General features: G+C 37.0%; 1 protein-coding gene across 2 annotated transcripts; it reads right to left on the bottom strand.

Annotated features, from left to right (window-relative positions):
- Nucleotides 1-1,025: 1,025 nt before the first annotated feature.
- Nucleotides 1,026-17,648, bottom strand: mapk8ip1a (mitogen-activated protein kinase 8 interacting protein 1a). 2 transcript variants are annotated; one of them, XM_082160310.1, is made up of 12 exons: nt 17,207-17,648; nt 16,014-16,131; nt 12,446-12,757; nt 8,387-8,468; nt 5,665-6,654; nt 4,896-4,968; nt 3,993-4,162; nt 3,806-3,909; nt 3,564-3,680; nt 2,477-2,547; nt 1,593-1,691; nt 1,026-1,164 (listed from the first exon to the last, which is right to left on the bottom strand). In XM_082160310.1, exons 1-12 carry the CDS (start codon nt 17,275-17,277, stop codon nt 1,092-1,094), a joined length of 2,280 nt encoding a protein of 759 aa, XP_082016436.1. In that variant the 5' UTR covers nt 17,278-17,648; the 3' UTR covers nt 1,026-1,091. The 2 variants fall into 2 exon arrangements, with proteins under 2 accessions (XP_082016436.1, XP_082016437.1); XM_082160311.1 differs by lacking the exon at nt 17,207-17,648 and adding an exon at nt 16,754-16,771.
- Between the last annotated feature and the right edge of the window lie 1,792 nt (nt 17,649-19,440).

Here is a 19,440-nt window from a genome sequence, read left to right as displayed (position 1 = left end):
AGTGCGAACACATGAAGTACATCAGAAATAGAACGGGGCATCAGTTTACTGTCGCGACGCATTCACTGTAGACAGCATCACTGATTATAATGAGTTCTATTTGCTTTTTCGCATCACGTTGTACTGCGGTGTAGACACGACATTTAAAAACATGGCGCTCAAGTTAAAAGTTTGTCAGCTTTTTAAAAAATGCGTCTCTAGACCTTGCGCTTTTTGTTCCACTGACCTGTCTCACACATTTTTAAGAGCAAATACACAATCTGTGTGAACAATCCGTGTGTGAACGATCGTGTTTGACCTTTACACTCGCATCTCACGTTTTTTGCGTTCTCTAAAAACGTGACAGTCAGTCAACGCGTCTCTAGACCTTGCATTTTTTTTCATTCCAATGACATTTTTTACCCTCAAAAATGCGCTCAGGGTGAATTGAAATCAAGTAGCTTTCCGTAGGATTCCTATTGATTTCGACTGAAAATTCGCTAAACAACGATAAATGTGACTGCACTTTAATGCTCTGGATCAGGGATTCATAACCTTGGGTTCAAAGAGTTGCTAATACGATGTGGGAAATGTTGGAAAGTGGTCTTAACCTGTGGTGCAAAGCGGGTCAGGGACACCAGATGGACAAACTGGGCTGAATTCAATTACATGGCTCACATCCGTTCTGAGTGAAGAAGGACGAGCCCCAGTAAAGCTTTGGTTTCTGAGAAAAACTTGATTTTGGATCCAGTCTAGCTTTATGATCTCTTTTCTGTCTTGTGTTGTTTCATCCATCATTAATGCATCAAACATTGTGCTTCGAATTAATTCAAATGAAACCAAACTTCGCACAGAAATGATCTTTACAAGTTACATCGAACATTTTTTTAGTTATTAAACTTCGTAAGGCTTTACACCAGTCAATAATACTCAAGATGTACGAGGTGAAAGTAGTTGCGGTGTGGCCGATATCCGTTTCGATTTTAACATTTGTCTGAAATAGACGTCAACATTATATTATCAACATGACACGTTACAAAGAGGATCAAAACCACCATCATGCAACACCTCATATAGTATGTGATAATGCAAAAATACAAATAGACCGAAGGTCATTCGAGGAAGATGTCTTCTGTCGGACAGGAATATTCCATATTTTCTTTGTAGAATTGCTGAAAAGCTTTCCTGTACAAACAAAGAAAAACTATTTACGTACATATTTATTTTGTGTGTAAATTATATGTTTATATTTTCCCTATGCTTTACTCAGATACAGAACCGAACACAAAAGTGCGTTAGTGCCATACTAGCAGATCGATGTAGGTAAAATGTATGTAAAAATGTATCTTTTTCTGAGAAAATTTATAATTTTACAACATTTTTAGATAATATTATGTTCCTCCGGCTAATATACGACCTTCAAACAACTAACAACTATCAAATCACGCATTTGTATAGGCTACAATTGTATATGTATCTCTAAATATAGTAGTAAGCAAAAAGCAGTATATCAAATAAGTGGATTATGTCTCAAATACATAAGTTAGTGTTTCAAGAGGAAATAAGTCGAGAAAGAAAATCGTGCGTAATCTTGAAGTGACTGGAGAACTCACCCTACAGATTCAGCCAGTTTTGTGGTTGTATCATCTGAGAAGAACACGTGACAGGCGAATCTCTGGTATGCTGGATGTTTCGTTATTAGTCCAAAATACCTGAAAGAAACACACAAGAGTATTTACTGTCAAGTATGTGACTCCATTGTCATTGTTGTGTGTTCTCTTGGTTTCCTGTAGGGGGCGGTGTAGCTAGATAAAAATGGGGTTGTTGTATTTACAGCTTTACATAAGTGACCACGAGCTCTCAGTCCTAGATTAAGAATTTTATATTAGTCACTGCATCTAAACTACCATTCAGATTTTGAAAGAAATGAATACTTTTAAGGATGCATTAAATTGATCAATAATGTTACTTACAATATATTTCTATTTCAAATAAATGCTGTTCTTTTGTATGTTCTATTCATTAAAGAATCCTGAAAAATGGTTTCCACAAAAATATTGATATTTCAACAGTGATAATGATAAGAAATGTTTCTTGAGCAGCAAATCGTGAAATCAAAATGCAATACTATTTCAGAAGGATCATATGTTACTGAAGACTGGAGTGCTGATGCTGAAAATTCAGTTGTGTATATTTTATATTTTAAAATATATTAAAATAGAAAATAGTTGTTTTAAATTGTAATAATTTTTCACAATATTACTGTTGTTAATGTATTTTTGATCAAACAAATTCAGCCTTTGTGAGCATGAGACTTAAAAAAAATATTGCCAACCCCAAACCTTTGAAAGGTAGAGTACGCAAAAAAATCTATTAATTATTTATCAATTTATTACAATTTATTTCAATTATTTTATTAATTTATCTAAGCCCTAATTCACCCTTATTTTTCTAATAAAAGCATGATGAGAAAAACCATGCATTTGTTCAAACTCACTTGTTATTCTTTGGATGGCATCCGCAGAAGGAGATGTTTTTCAATTGGAAAAAGTGAAAGCACTTCTCACCCTGAAAAATATGAAAAGAAAGACTGAGTGGTCTAATCAGCAGCAGGGATTGGAACACATTAGTGTAAGCAGGAAGCACATGATGTCACTGCAGTGTGAGGTCGTCTCAGCCTGCGATTAACATCACTGAGCGCGCTCACAAATTCACTCAGAGGGGCTTAGGGGGCGAGACTCCCCCGCATTCTTAAGACGCTTCATTGCTTAACTGTGGAGCCGTAAATGTTGCATCACAGAGTTCAGATGAGTGGAAGAGCCTTTTGGTGGCCACATCTAGTCACACTAAACTAGACGCCGCCTCCATGGGGTCAAATGTCAAAGTCCATTTCCAAATCACAAATCTACAGGTAATATTGAGAGCGCTTCAAACAGTGCCGTCTGGTTTATGCCTACTATGCTATTTCATGTCATAGTTAATTTTTCAAATATAGAAATAACATTGATTCGTTTTTTCTAATAAATATTATATTATTACATTTATAAATAATTTTGAACAAGAAGTTTTTCTTCTAATGCAAAACTTCAAAACGTTTTATTGAGATTATTCTTTATTAATAATTATTTCACAGGTTTAATCAGTTAATATCACTTTTACTAACAAAAGGCATATCCTTAATGACATCATCTTTCAGGAAGCGACATCATTTTGATAGGACAACAAGAGAATTAACATGAGCAAGTATTTGCAATAGATTTTATGACTTATGTAAGGTTTTGTAGCATTAGTCGGTGTCGCTCAGCTTAAAATATTCCATCCATGGAAAAAATTATAGCAATTGATATCAGAATATTTCAATATCAGATTATTTCAAAGATTTAAAAACATTAAAAACATAAAATACTTAAAATATAAGTTTAAAACATCAAAATTAAATTGACCCCTTAAATCCTTTACTGAATTACTTCCATAAATAATAACACAACATATTAATTTGATAAGGTACTACATGACAGGAACGACCATATGCTTGGCGAGTAATTTTTAGGAAAAATATTATAGTTAATCTGAGGTATACAAACCCTTTCAGAAGTCCGACAGTCATCCTGAACGATGATTTTCACTCCTCGTGTGTTGATTTCCAGAATGCAAGGCGAAGGGGGGCTGAACTGCATTGTTGTTCTTCTGTTTGATGCTATCTGTTGACATAATCAGATTGCGTATGAACATCAGATTACATATGAACAACAACATAACATGAAATTATTATGGAAATATATGGAAATCCAGGGCAGAACTATAATACAGAAATGGATTAGTATACCTTGTGCATGGCGGCACAAAGCACATCGTTCCCTTTGTGATACGGCACTTGAACAGAACCAAGGAATTTCACCCAGAATTTGTCCATCCAGTCACGTTTGACCTCTGAATAAATCACAGCAAACGGACATTATTGCACAATGTACAAAAATGTAAATATGCAAAACGCCATAGCAAAGCCTTGTTACCTTTAACAAGTTCATCCTTTGTCACCTTGACGGCGTAAAATGCAGGAAAGATGCCTCTGGATCCAGTGCGCATGTTGTAGCCCTCACACCACAGATCCTCGGCCTGCAACTCGACCAGTAAGGGGTCATCCGCCTCCAACTCCAACTCATCATCATGGCGAGGAATAAACCTGTGAACGAGCCAAAATTAGGAATGCTCAGGTCAAATGTGGTGTGATTAGGAGAACTCCAAAAAACATTGAGTTTAGGGAACCACGCATGACTAGAGTGTGACTTTGTACAAAATATTTATTTGTATGTATAGATCTGTCCTATTACTCATGTTTTTTGTTTTGTTTTTTTGTGCTGTCATCTTGTTTGGCTGTAGTTGGTTTGTGGGTGAATTTCACTACAAATCAAAAGAATAAACCTGTTTTTAGTACAATTACTTTGCATTGTGATATTTTCATGACAAAATGATACTTAAAATAATAACAACAACAATAATGAAACAAATACAGTAAGGAAACAGTAATACAAAGCATGTTATTATTATACTTGAATTATATTCAATTAAAAAAGTAATTACTGAATACATTAAATGCAGTACATAACTTGATGAATTCTATTCAATTAAAAAAGTAATTACTGAATACATTAAATGCAGTACATAACTTGATGAATTCTATTCAATTAAAAAAGTAATTACTGAATACATTAAATGCAGTACATAACTTGATGAGTGTATTCATCTCTCAACTTAAATATGATACACTTTCTTATAATAAAATGAAGAAAATTAAAAAACACTAATGGTCTTCAAAAAATATGCTCAGTATATGTTTCAATATCCCTTTTAAGTCAATTTTTTGTTGTGCTTTTTAAATGAGATGAGTGCATCTCAGGCTTTGATTGAATCTTTACCTGAACACTGCTCTGTGGCTCTGTTCTCTTTCCTCTCCATTAATAACACAGGAGAAGAATCCAAACTCAGCCCCTAAGTGGGAGAACAAACGTTCATCGTCACTAGAACAACAAGGGAAAGAGACATTTCGGCAGGTAGTGCTTGCTGAATTTCATAGTCTTGCTCCTGGCTTGTGAAAGGCAGGTCTGATATTAGCAAACCAGTTAATGAGGAAAATCTTTGCAATTATTGTATTATGTATTATGGAAGGGGTGCCACAAGGTTCAACCCTTGGACCATTGCCATTCTTGCTAGGCTTTTTCACACCGCACTTGCATTTTTTGGTAAAACCACTTACCAAAAACACATTTACACATTTATTCTCTCTGAATTATATGACATGTTCAACCCTTCTACAGGACAGGTTATGACATAAAGCCATCATCTACTGGGAGTGCATGGTCTTTAGAGCAAATTATTGTAACATATTTGAAGGAATAATAGAGAAGCTTCACAAACTTTTCAATGCCATTATAAATCTGGGAAGAGCCAGGATATTATTTACATAACTCAGATTTTGTTTGGCTGAAAGAAGAAACTCATATACACCCAGGATGGCTTGAGTGTGAGTAAATTATGGGATCATTTTCATTTTTAGGTGAACTATTCCTTTAAGATCTGTGCACATTTGCAACAAACCCCCAAGTGAAAAACTTTTTTTTTAGGAACATGAATTCTAAATGATTAATTTCTGAATTCCAAACTACTTTCTAAGCTCATACTACTCACCAGAGAAACGTGACCGTCCATTCACAAAGACATTCTTGAACTTGCGGGAACGGGGCATGTCTGAGGTGGTGTCTGTGGTGGATTCCGCAGACAAACAGGAAGTGTCTCTCCTCATGCTCGTCGCTCCCGACTCTTCCTCCTCTTCGTCCGCATCCTGATCCTCCTCATCATCGTCGATGGCAGACTCGTAGACTGTATTGTCACTGTCACTTTCGTAACCTTTGTAGCAGTCCTTGATGCTCACTAGCTCAAGCTTAGCGTGCTCATCCACCACCAGGGTGTACTTGACCGAGTCATACGTCAGTCCCGAAGCATCCGTGCTGACCGCCACCGTCTTTAAGGTTCCCTTGTCCTCCTTCACCACTTTGGGCTTGCGGGTTTCAGCCCACTGACTAGCATCCCCCGGGTCGCTGAGGCTGACAGTCCGGCATGGGGGTGTGGGTGGATACACCTCATCCTCCTCGCTAATGGAGGGGTTCGGACAACCCGCCGATGGGTAGTTGTGAAGGGGTGGAATCTCTGTGTCCGAACTAATGGACATGCGATTGCTGTCGCTGCTCTGGGACAGAAACGGTCGCTCCTGCTCCCCGTTAACCGGCGTGAGGTGGATCTCCTCAGTGGCATTTCCTTCGGAAATGCGATAGTCCTTGTTTTTGTCGACCGTCTGGTCACACGTATCTTCATTCTCGACAGGATACTGCACTTGTTCCCGATAGCCATTGACGGTGTGATACCGGGCTTTTTCCTTGCAAATGATCGGGATGTCAAGGACACCCTCTATGAGGGTCACTTCCGTGGATTTTTCCCTCATGACTGCCTTTGTGAGGGGCGCCACCACTTTGGGGTTGTTCAACTTGTCCTGCTGCTTGGTGCGAACGGCTGAGGCTTTATTCGTGGAGGAGGCAGGGCCTCGTGGTTTGGTTTCAGCCCTGGCCTGAACTTTGTCCCCATCGGTCTGGCTAACCTGCTCAGGTTTGGCCGCCGGATCTCCTGTTTCACACACAGAAGATTATACATTAGGCAATAAGCCTAATGGAGGAAAACATTTGAAGGGGGTTATGTAAAAATGTCAGTTAATGCCTCATAAACACAAAATGCTACATTTAAAGGGATACTCCACTTTAAAATGAAAATTCTGTCATCATATACTCACCCTCATGTTGTTTAAATACTTTATGAATTTCTTTCTTCTGCTGAACAGAAAGGAAGATATTTAGAAGAATGTGAGTAACCAGACAGTTTCTGGTCTCATTGACTTCCATAGTAGGAAAAAAATATACTATGGAAGTCAATGAGACCAGAAACTGTCTGGTTACTGATATTCTTCTAAATATCTTCCTTTCTGTTCAGCAGAAGAAAGAAATTCATAAAGGATTGAAACAACATGAGGGTGAGTATATGATGACAGAATTTTCATTTTAAAGTGAACTATCCCTTTAAAACCAGTATAGAAATCCTGTTTCATTAAAATTAATCAACTGAAGAAATTCACCAAGAAATACGACGTCACAACAATTTTTAAATATACGAACCTAAAAGAAAATAAATAATGAATGAAATGGTTAGACTAAGTAGCGACAGATCTTTTCTTCTGTATTATGACGTACATTCGAGTGAAACGGATTATCAAAAAAGAAGAAAAATGTGGGGCGGGTCTTTGTTCAATCCATTGCTTGTTGATTGGATGGAGGCAGATCTGAATACGAGCTTGCAGTTGATTGTAAAAAAGGGCGGGGTTTAAGCAGACTATATGATTGAAGAAGTCCATCATACATCATCAGAGATAAGTGTTGTTTCACTGGAAGACATTAGCCCTATTCCCACGGGATAAGTATTACCTGGTGACCTCTAGTCATTTGTAATAAATGCTGAGTTTGTCTGTGATCTTAATCCCGCGCGAATCGGCCATGTCTGTAATTTGTAATCTTTAAAATTTCAATTTAAAAAGTAAAAATTCCCCCGCAAATGATCAACCATATTTCGCCGAACACCAAGGTCCTGTGATAATATTAGTCCTGTGCGAATCTGCATCTCTGTGATTTGCCGGGGTTGTTTATAATTTTTTCAAGGTTTTTGTTTCCTGTATAATACTAATACAGTGCGAATAGGGCCTTAGTTATGGTCTTCCAAAAAATTAAGAAACATGCACGGATGAATTGTTCACGATAAGATAATTTAACATGCATTTAGAAAGCTATGAATTTAAATTTCAGGCTGACTTTAAGGTAATGCGTTTGAGTCTGTGGACTCGGTGCTAATGCTTACACACACCAAATGCAAATTTACCATCATCATCAAAGTATACAATTTTAGTATATAGTAAAAGCATGACAATTGGGACATAGCCTGGTAGCATTACACTCCTTAATGGATTACAGTGGGACAGGAGAAAGTATTTTATCATAGACGACATTTAAACACGTTTTCATACTTCTAACTAGAGTCAGACACAAGTGACATCCGATGAACTCTCTGGGTAAGTAGATTGACGAAAATCCCATTAAGTTAATTACAGCACGTAAACACATTTTCATTCCGTGGAAGCGAATACTACAAAAACACCCACAATTATGAGACATATATTGTATTCCTTTCATTTATCTCATGGTAATTCCTCTAATGTATAGAAATGAGTTTGAAAAATGACTTGTTTGGAAAATATTTAAGTCTCAGCAATTCATCAGACGTGTTCATTTGTGTGGTACGTGTGGCCATTACTCACCCTTAATGTGTGGTGATGAAGAACGGGTTTTCTTTTCTTTCCTTCGTTCTTTCTCACCAAAGGAATTGTTATTTATTGTGTCCTGCGAATAAAATGGAGAACAAGAATGAGGGATGGATTTTTCAATATACAAAGTGCTGACAGGGTCAGATCAATATTGCTGAGATTAATCCTTACAAAAAAAAAGTATTTTTTGGACACTACCATGAAGATAATACATACATTCTCTACACAGAACCTTAAAATAACAAATAAATAGGTATTTTAAAAATGTAATAATTTAAAAAATATAAGAATGGCATTGCATTAGATAACAAAATATCAAAACAAGTGGAATGTTTTTTAAATAATGGAAGCAATTTATTAATTAATAAATCAAATTAATTTATTTTTCACACTAAAACATGTGTACATCTCTCCATCCTGGATAAATGATTGATTTTGTCAGCATTACTACAGTACTTGCCACTACATTTTAGGTGCTTTTCTATCATAGTGAAACCAGAAAGTGTATTTGAGTACAATCCATAAAGCAAGTGAGTTACAGGAAGTGCAGCCCGACAGATTGATTTACCGCTCTTTCCTATCGCTGACTCACCAATTGACCACGCTTCTATAATGCACCTTTAACACAGACATTCCTATGTTGCCATAGCAATGCGCCCATCAACGATGCAGAATTGGCATGCGTGAGAGAGTGTCAGTGTGTGCGTATGTGTGGGGGTAGATAAGAACACACACTAGTGTTCGTGACGGAGGAGGAAGACACAGATGGCTGAAATGAGGCTCTTATCCAGTGACTCTAAAAACGGTATCAGGAAAGAAACCAGATGGGAGAAACTCTATCCCGACAATATATTGCAATCTAGTTTAATAATCAAAGCCTGTCTCAATATATTACTGTGGGTTTAGAATTATGCAATCTTTATAAATATATGACATTTAAATCTGAGAAAGATATACTATATCTATACATACATTATTGGACAAAAGTGATGTCTGGAGCGTATGAAGTCCAATTAAACTATCAAAATATGAGGAAATTGTATATATATTTTTTAAATATTTTGAATATGAGTGAAGAACAAAACACTAAACTTGGTCTGACAAAGTTATTTTGCAAAAAAAGGCAAACAACAGCTACAGGTTTTATTTTACTATGCAAAAAAAAGCATTAAAAACAAAAGGAAAAAGCATACACCGACTACAACATAATAAGTTATTAATATTTCGTTGGTTCTCTCTTGTTTTTGCACGTTCATAAATTCTTTGTATGACCGCCTGGCCAAATAATTTAGCATGTTTCATTGCATTCTCTCAAATCAATTTCTTAAACAAATTAAACCAATTTTTAATAATATTTGAAAGAAGGGTGAAGATGTCAATTTTCCTAGGCCAGACATGACTTTTTGGATTGGAGCTGAAATATTGATTACTCATCCTGCACTACATTGTTTCGTCCAATCAGATGCTTTCTAGAGTAAGAACGTATCTGCACCTAAAACCATATGCAAATAGCAAATCATGTTATACATCTGTGACAAACTAAAGGAATTTTTTTTTTTTTAATAAAAGGGAACACTTAGATATGTGTTGATTTAATAAAGTGTTTAAATAGTCAAAAAGGGCGGTATGTTTTAATACTTTTCCACAAAATTCAAAACTGTTTTCCTTTGTCAATAATGTGAGACGGTCAAAATCTACATGACCCTAATTAGTTTCTTAATGCACATTCCTGGTGTTATTGTGGACAAATCATTGATGCACATTATTCGAAATAAAAAAATACATATATCTTTACAATCCTCTGCTTGTAAAACAACTATACTTTTTGGCTGACATCACAGCCCCTCCAAAGTATGCCATGACTGTTAACAATTCAATCATTTCCTGATAAAATCAAGTCTTGTCCAACATTTTTAATGGTTGAATATCCCATTTAGCTGAGAAATGTGTTATATTACAGAATAGGTTGTCAATAGCGCTTCACATCCAGGCCTCTAGCTTTCTAGCTGAAATATTTTCATCACAATGTAGATATTTTTAGAGCAGACTTTTTCACAGTTTTACTTGTATTACCCAATAACTGTGTAAAAGCTCTTTGCTAATTCCTCAAATGCCCTTTGAGCCCCGCGGCTGTGCCAATGCTGCAGACGTGGAGAGATTCAACAAGCCAAGATTACGAGATTAAAGACAGGGAAGCACATTTACAGTCATCCACCATCTTCTCTAGTTGTAAAACAGTCACTAGCAACACTTTCATGTCAACCTCATAACCATAAATCAAATATCTTACAAGTGGGCTTTTGCAATTCGTTTGCATTAGTTCTAATATATCCATGTTTTAGACATTCAGGACATTGGACTTTAGCCAGCACTAATGCTATAAGATGGTAAATATTGTTATGCAATAACTGCAGACCAAACAGATTAAACTGCATTGTGTTTAATGTGATTTTCAGCTCAGTGCAGGTTAACGGGTTAGTTTAGCATTCATTTACTCACCCTCGTGTCATTTCAAACCTGTATTATTGACCTATATAAAATGAACGAGACTTGAGTTTTTGCATGATTTCGGAAGATCTGGAATAATGTATTTTTGAGATTTTCAATGTATGTAAATGAGCAGCTGGAACGTTCAGCAAAATATTGTGATATGAAATTTGGATTGACATGAGGGTGAGTAAATAATGACAGAATGTTCATTTATCTTAATCTAGAATCTTTATAATTATGCTTTTCTTTATAATACTCTGGACAATATCGGAAACTACAGCAAGCAGATTATAACTAAACACTATTTGGTAACACAGAAAAGGTCAATTTGAGTTCAGTAAGTCTGGGTTGGAAGTCTTTTCAGGAGATAGTAGTGCTGTGCCATTACTTAAATCATTTAGTTCTCTTTGCCTCATTACCCATCATGCACTTCAAAATAGAGAGAGAGAAAGGATGACTGCTAATGATTTACTTTAAAAAGGTAAAAGGTTAGATCAGTGTTATTTTAGTATTATATTATCTATACTTTGGACCCTTTTTAAATTTCCAATGTTCTCAGATGCAGAAGTCATCATAGTTGGATAAACGACAGCAAATATAAACAATATAAATGTGTATATTACATTATTTTTTTATGAAAATATTAAAAACTCCACTATATTTGCAATGTTGATAACTGTGAAAAGGGTCCATTATAGTATTTATACATTTTTTACATTCATTTTTATTTAAATGTGTTTTTCTTTTCTTTTTTTACTTTTAAAATAAAACTTAATTTCAGTGAAATAACTTCATTTTAGCGCTTGGGAAATGTATTGAAGATTGAGGCTATTTTTCCCCAACTAAAATTCTGATTTCATCATATTTTTGCAACAGTTCCCAAGTGAACATAATAAAACCAACAAGATTTTCGCAAAATGTCAGATCAGAGTGTGTTACATATCTATTGGGGCATGTTGTCACACAAGGTTCCTGGACAATAACAGTAGAAATGTTCACTATATTTGATGAAACTACGAAATACTGGAGTAAAAAGTGACAATTTGCTAACCCTAAAATGTCAATCTATTCCAATTTACATTACACAGATTCTCAAGACTTTAAAAAACAGCGCCACATATGACATCCAAATAACGTTTTTTTACTCCCACCTTTGTAATATTTTGTTCAAATCGCCCCATTAAAGTGCCGCCCCCTGCTGTTTGACCCTCACAGGTCAACAGTAATGATCCACTCACGCTCTTTCTTGTCGGATTGCATTACGCATGGAGGGCGGACAGCAGTGATTCATAGCAGGTGGGCCGAGCGGGAGCTCACAAACATGAAACGTCATCAGCATCAGCATCAGCGGCCGGGAATATCAAAGAAAACCAAACGCTACGTGTCAACGATTTGCATATACACTGAAAATACACCCCATCCCTCCAGGGGAATGGCTCGAGATCTTGTTTGTGCAGTATAAAAAATCATCACTCTTACTGTAAAACAATTTCCAATCCCTGTTAATCTGCCTCGGACGCAAATCACAAGACCAAAGGCCGCTGCCCAAACTGTCCATCTCACCTGAGTCCTTGGCACTTGAGGGAAAAGATTCAGGGTGGTGGGTCTCTTGGGCCGGTAGGTATCCATGGCGACGGCAGGGATGAAATCCTTTAGCTGAGGCTGAGTGACAGGCAGCCCTGCGCCCTGCTCTTCCTTGTGGTTGTCATCGACGGCATCAACCGGCCGCCTTTCGTCCTCCTCTTCCTCCTCTTCTTCCTGGATTCCTCCCTCTGCATCAATCAGGTCCAAGTGGAGCATCTCCGTCTGCAGCTCCACCACCCCCCTCCTCCGGCCGCTCCTCGGCGTACCATTGGTCGGCTGGGTCATGTGATCCTGGGAAGAGCAGGCAGCAGAGCTTTAGAATCAAGAGCAAAGGAGCTGCAGTCAGAGGCAGCCGGCCAATCAGAGTGCTGTGATGACATCAGCCTGTGGCTCCCTTCCTGGCTGCTGTAAGGAAAGCTAATTCAATCCCAGAGAACAATGAGGCGTGTCACACGACATAGCAAAATAAACACACCCAGAAATGAGAATTTATAACATGTTCATTACACTAAACTGCCTCATTGCATTCGAATGCAGCAAAAACACTTATGTTACAATGCTAATTATTGTATAAAAAGATTGTGAAATCATAAATGAGGGATTTTTAAGTTTAAGTGATTAGATGATATCCATGGTCAGATGTTAATGGCTTTGAGAGAGAGAACTTATAACATGTTCAATAACGCTAATCTATCGTATTGTCTTTAAACACAGCATTTAGAATAAACACTTGTTATGATGCTAATTATCACCAATAAAAGCTTGTGAAATCATAAATGAGGGATTTTTGTTGACATTTAAGCAGTTAGATGATATCCATAGTCACATGTAATTGACTTTGACACATAAAGAATTTATAACGTTCAATAACGCTAAATTTCCTTGTCTTTAAACGCAGCCTTATCATAAACATTATTTGTCATGATGCTAATTATTGCATTAAAAAAGCTTGTGCAAAGATAAATAAGCAATTTTTGTTTAAGTTTAAGTGGTTATATGATAATATCCATGATAAACAGTCAGATGTGATTGGCTTTGACAGAGAATTTATAACATTATGCTAAAAACTGAGTTATTGTCTTTAAACAGCTATTCTTAGCACAAACACTTATGTTATATCGTCAATTGTTGCATAAAAAAGGTTGTGAAACCCTAAATCAGGGACTTTTGTTTAGGTTTAAGTGGTTAGATGATGATATCCATGATAAACAGTCAGATGTGATTGGGTTTGACATCTCCCCGTATTGTTATTGTCTAATGCTAATTGACTGCTATGCTAATTGGGTCTGAACACAACAGCCTCTTGTGACCTTAGACTCACTCATACTCACTCATACTCATATGAATACTGAAATCTCGACACACATTCGGACTGCAATACATGGAAACTAATGCTGTGCCGTTGACCTAGAAATCTATTTTTGCTGTTGGGTAAACTGCTCACCAAGCTCTGTACCTTCAAATGATTCCTCATTCAGCTCGAGACCGCATGACTGTGTCTCATGGAAAATAAGTGACTGTTTGGTTTTAGGGTGGAGAGATATAAACCACACATACACGTTTTACTTTGCGGTGGGGACTGCCTGTTGACGTCTACTGTTTTTGAATTAAGATAACTGTGATTACTATAGTCTAACACTAATCATACTCTTTAGTTACAGACATTCTTTGACATTTTAATTAAGCAAATGGGTTAGATCATGCAGAAGTGAGTTTTGGTCATCATGTACTCACCCTCATGTCTTTTAAAACCTGTAAGACTGCTTTTGTACAGAACACAAAAGGAGATATTCTGCTGAATATGTCCAAACTGCTCTTTTTTATACACTGAAAGCTAATGATGTTTGCCTAACACCTTCTTTTGTTTTCAACATAGTAATACAGCTAATAGTAATACAAGATACAGTTTTAAAACGACATGAGGGTGAATAAATAAACATTTTGGGATTAACTTTTTTAAAGGCAATATTTGTGCATGCAATGTGTCATCCTTTAAATGTAAAATACTTAAAGAGTTTAATAAATAAAATCACATCAGCTAATTAAACCAGTGATATATCATTTATTGTGGCCCATATAGGCTTTACCACAGAAGTGTAATTTCAGATGAAATGGATAGGGCTGGGTATTGACACAAATTTCAAATTGGATTTGATATCTATTCACAAGCATGCGATTAGATTTAATTCTGATTTCGATTTGATTCAATATAGATTCATGTATCATGTACATTAACATTGAATATTCTCAAGGGGGAAAAATAGAAGAAAAGCAGTTGGTATTAGGTTAATATTTACTGATTTGTATGGGCTGCTTACATTTAATTATAGTTATAATAATAGTTGGCATAACTTTTTAATGACTATTATGTTTCAACTCGTTTTTGAAATATACACATTTAAATGGTGTCTGTCGTGAAAACATAACGGATTTATTCAAACCTACATTAAATATCGAAGAACAGTTAAAAATACAATGAATATGCAATATAGTGCAAATTAGCAAAATGCTCCTCTGTTGAGTTTATTTGTCTAGCTGTAGAAGCTCATGGACATTGAATGTATTTTCTGAGGTAACAGTTAGGCTACATATGTGACAATGTTTACAAGCTATTTTTTGACGTCTTGAAACACAGATTGAGCGATTACATGAGACATGACGTATTTCGGTCAGTTGTAGGCCCTACTAGTACTATATCTTTCAACATACCTTCTGATGTTCATCCATGTTTATTTTGTGCTGTAAACTAGTTACGTTAGTAAAGAAGAAGAGATTATCAGTTCAGTTCCCGTGCGGAACTTGAGGCGATACAGCGATCTGTAAACTCCACATAAAAGAGCGCCAAAACGGTATTTATCGTTTGAATTTCGTGATCAAATTGATAGAATTTGAAAGCTGAGACTTTTTCATGTCTAAAGCAACAAAGCACAAAACGTATTGCGCTGTATTGGATGGGCATGGCTACAGCTGTGTCAGTCAAAATGAAAATCGATTAAAATCGGGAAATCGCTCAACCCAGTATAGCCTAGGCTAGGTCATTTCAAACAGTTACATTTCAATTGCAGTGATATATACAAATATTTTTCTTAATGCAGGCTCAGTCTAAAGTTAAGTGCCATTTTTGATTCCAGAACTAGTTTTGTACTAGTGAGCTGTAAGGAGATTAGCTTCTGACTCAGAGATGTTGATGACCCTTATAGGAATGTACTTATGTGGTGTTTGGCACACCTCCAACAACCAGAGTAAACCTGACTCTACAAACTAGATGTAGCCTAGCCTACGTTATAAAACGTATATAAATACATAAAATATTAAGCCTAACTTCAATGTGAAATAAAATGTAAATAAATGAGTAAAAAAACGCATTTAAAATGTAAATTGTGAAAATTACAAATATTTTATATATATTTTAAATAAATATATTACATAAATTAAAGAAAAAAAGTATATATGTTGATAAATATAAATAACCAAAATAAATGTATATGGTTTTCCCCAAAATGCCAGCTTGTATGAAAACCGACTATTTGAGGGTGTACAGACTTACTTTAGGGTCAGGGTCGAGGTCGATGTGGTTGAGAGTGATTCCGTTCTCATCCGTGATTTCTGTTACTTCTGACAGGTCATCATCCTCGTATTCATTCAGACTAATGTCATGCGTTAACCTGAAAAGTGGCAGCACACCCACATACACATTGACACACACTACGTCATTCCTCCACGAGACTATTGCTAGACAATCACAGAGAGGGCAGGGCTCACCGGATGATCTGATAACTTCAGGAATACTGCAGTGCTATATATACACACACAAACACTGGTCTTCATGTTTTATGGGGACTTCCCATAGATATGTAATGGTTTTTATACTGTACAAACTGTATATTCTATTCCCCCACACTAACCGTACCCCTAATGCATTTTTACATTTTCAAAACACTTCATTTTGTATGATTTATAAGCTGTTTTCCTCAGGGGGACCACACATTTTTACCATAAGGTAAAATTTTATGGTATTGTGGGGACATTTGGTCCCCATAACTTAGGGAATACCAGGAACATACACACACACACACACACACACACACACACACACACACACACACACATATATATATATATATTCAGATAAAAGTTATGCATACGGAGATCTGTTGAAAGAAAGCATAAGCAAAAACATTTCTGCTGTTTGTTTTAACACATCGTATGAACTTCCTTAAGCAATAACAGTTACATTCTTATTCAGTCTATAATGTTTAGAAAGCAGTTGTTGTTGAGTGTCCTTACCTCAGTCTGCAAGCTAGCACAATCTTTTAGCCATTTACTGGTAAATGAAGCTTTAAAAAGCATTCAGACATACTAACTTCTCAGCACTTCCTTTACCTGCATTTGTGCAGCCGCCCACATTTCATGATAGATAACAAGATGAACAAAATAATTGTTCATGATAACCCATTTAGTCAAGCGAAAACACCTAGTAGAACTATAAATGTCGTTTTGCACACCACAGTTGAGTTATTTGTATTATTTGTATGATTTTGTACCATGCAAAACACTCAAATCAAGCCTAATTTTAGGTTTAGAAATATTATACATGCATATTAAATTACAAAACCCTTAAAATCCATAACCCTTACATTTATTGTCCTGCATGCACACCAAACTAACATTCTGGCCCATTTCTGAGGCTGATCCAAGGTCAGTTAAGTGCAGCGTAAAAAGGCCCCATCACTACTGTACCATTTCTCCCACTGTTCCTCCATCCAGCTGTCCCCATCCTCTCTGGAGTCCATGGCCAGGCTGAGCACCATCTGCGGGGCAGGGCGGGGTGTCACTGGACCCTTCTTAGGGGGAAATCGATGGAGCCGACAATTATGCCACTTTCTTTCTCAACCTCCCGTCCAGCACTCCACACAGAAACGTCTTCAGCGAGGGTCCTCAGGGGGGGTTACATCAGCCACGGGAAGCTGTAGTGCCTGTCCTCACGTCCCCTGGAAAACATCCTACTGCACACCCCTGACACTCCTTGCTCTGCTCTGCGTGTGTCCTTCAATGGAGCCATTAAAGTCAGTGGCGGATAACTGAGAGAGAGGGAGAGAGAGAGGGAGAGAGAGAGAGAGAGAGAGAGAGAGAGAGAGAGGCGTAGTCTCCTCTAAAAGGGTCTGCCACCCCAGTGATTGACGGTCCAGATCAATGCGGCTCAAGTTGCCACCTCCACACAAGAGCAGGCCGACAGCGGTACTGGAGATGCATGCTGGGAATCGATGGCATTGATAACAGATGAAAATATCTGGAAGGCTGTCTGTGATATATATTGTATCATTAAAGTTCATTAGTAACTCCTCCTAAACCCTGTTAATTAGATCTATCTTCATGGTTTCAATGATTGAATAGCAAGCGTTATTGATGGATCAAACATGCGTCATCTTATTTTACATTGTGCGGCGGGGCAAACGAAGATTACACGTGTTATTGACTTGCAGGAGATCCGTTTCATTGCGGGACTCAGCAGAAGATGGAGGACGAAGAAAGAAAGAGGCAGCGATAAGAGTTTCTCTGTGGTTATTATGATGTATAAGAGTACATGAGCTGACCTGGACAGGAGCTGAGAGCTCTTCCTTCATTAGCACAGCTCCCACAGGACACCATTCACATCAGCTCTGCACACAGCAGCTCCATTGCATTACTACAATACTGAGATAAACACCAGCACACTGCTGGATGCTGCTCAGTTCACTCAGATGTCCACCGATGGGGCATGTTTTAATAACAATGAGAAAATCACAGATATTCACAGAAAATAATAATAATAAAACTATTATACTGGTGATGTATCTGTGACTTTAGTTTAATGTAATGGTTGTGACCTTTTAAAAAAGCAACAAAACAAAGAAACAAAACAACAACCAAAAAATACAAAAACAAAAAAGGGGAAAAAAACAAAACAAATAAAACAACAACAACAAAAAAAAGATCAAAGAGTAGAAAAACAGACCAAAACAAAGAAACAAAACACACAAAAAAACATTAAAAAACTAACATAAAACAGGACAGCAAAACTAAGAAAACAAAAAAACTAAACAAAAAAACACTGAAACGAAGCCAAGAACAACAACAAAAATAAAGGTAAATTAAATAATCAATTAAATATTTAAAAACAAAATATTATAAATAAATTAAATAAAAAGCCAAAATAAAAAAATACTAATACATATATATAGTATCTCACAAAAGTGAGTACACCCCTCACATTTCAGCAAACATTTTAGTATATTTTCTCAAGGGACAATACTATAGAAATGAAACTTAAATATTTATTATTTTAGAGTAGTCAATGTGCTTCTTGTATAGCAGTTTATATTTACTGTCCTCTGAAAATAACTCGACACACAGCCATTATTGTCAAAATAGCTGGCAACAAAAGTGAGTAAACCCTAAGTGAACATGTCAAAACTGTGTCCAAAGTGTCAATATTTTGTGTGAGCACCGTTGTTATCTAGCGCTGCCTTAATCCTCCTAGGCATGGAGTTCACCAGAGCTGCACAGGTTGTTGCTGGGATCCTCTTCCACTCCTCCATAATGGCATCACGGAGCTGATGGATGTTAGACACGTGGCGCCTCTCCACCTTACGCTTGAGGACGCCCCACAGGTGCTCAATAGGGTTCAGGTCTGGAGACATACGTGGCCACTCCATCACCTTCACCTTCACCTTCCTCAGTAAGGCAGTTGTCATCTTGGCGGTGTGTTTGGAGTCGTTATCATGCCGTTCTACACAGTTTCTGAAGGGAGGGCATTTGGAATCCATGTTTCCCTCAATGAAGCGCAGCTCCCCAGTACCAGCAGCACTCATGCAGCCCCAGACCATGATGCTACCACCATCATGCTCGATAGGCAAGACACAATTTTCTTGGTAGGCTACTCCTCACCAGTGCGTCGCCACACATGCTGGTACAAGTTTAGGCCCATCTTAGTC

Source organism: Leuciscus leuciscus (genome assembly GCF_965113295.1).
Source record: "Leuciscus leuciscus genome assembly, chromosome: 25".
Classification (NCBI taxonomy): domain Eukaryota; kingdom Metazoa; phylum Chordata; class Actinopteri; order Cypriniformes; family Leuciscidae; genus Leuciscus; species Leuciscus leuciscus.
The sequence above is the reverse complement of the archived record's forward strand: the minus strand, read 5'-3'. Positions and strand labels throughout refer to the sequence as shown.

Excerpts from the sequence above, each read along its gene's own strand:
- mapk8ip1a (XM_082160310.1), bottom strand. The coding sequence starts at position 17,277 with ATGGTGCTCAGCCTGGCCATGGACTCCAGAGAGGATGGGGACAGCTGG. Across the intron at positions 4,969-5,664 it reads TGGACGGTCACGTTTCTCTG|GGGCTGAGTTTGGATTCTTC; the intron begins GTGAGTAGTATG and ends TCTCCCACTTAG. Across the intron at positions 4,163-4,895 it reads AGCCACAGAGCAGTGTTCAG|GTTTATTCCTCGCCATGATG; the intron begins GTAAAGATTCAA and ends GCTCGTTCACAG.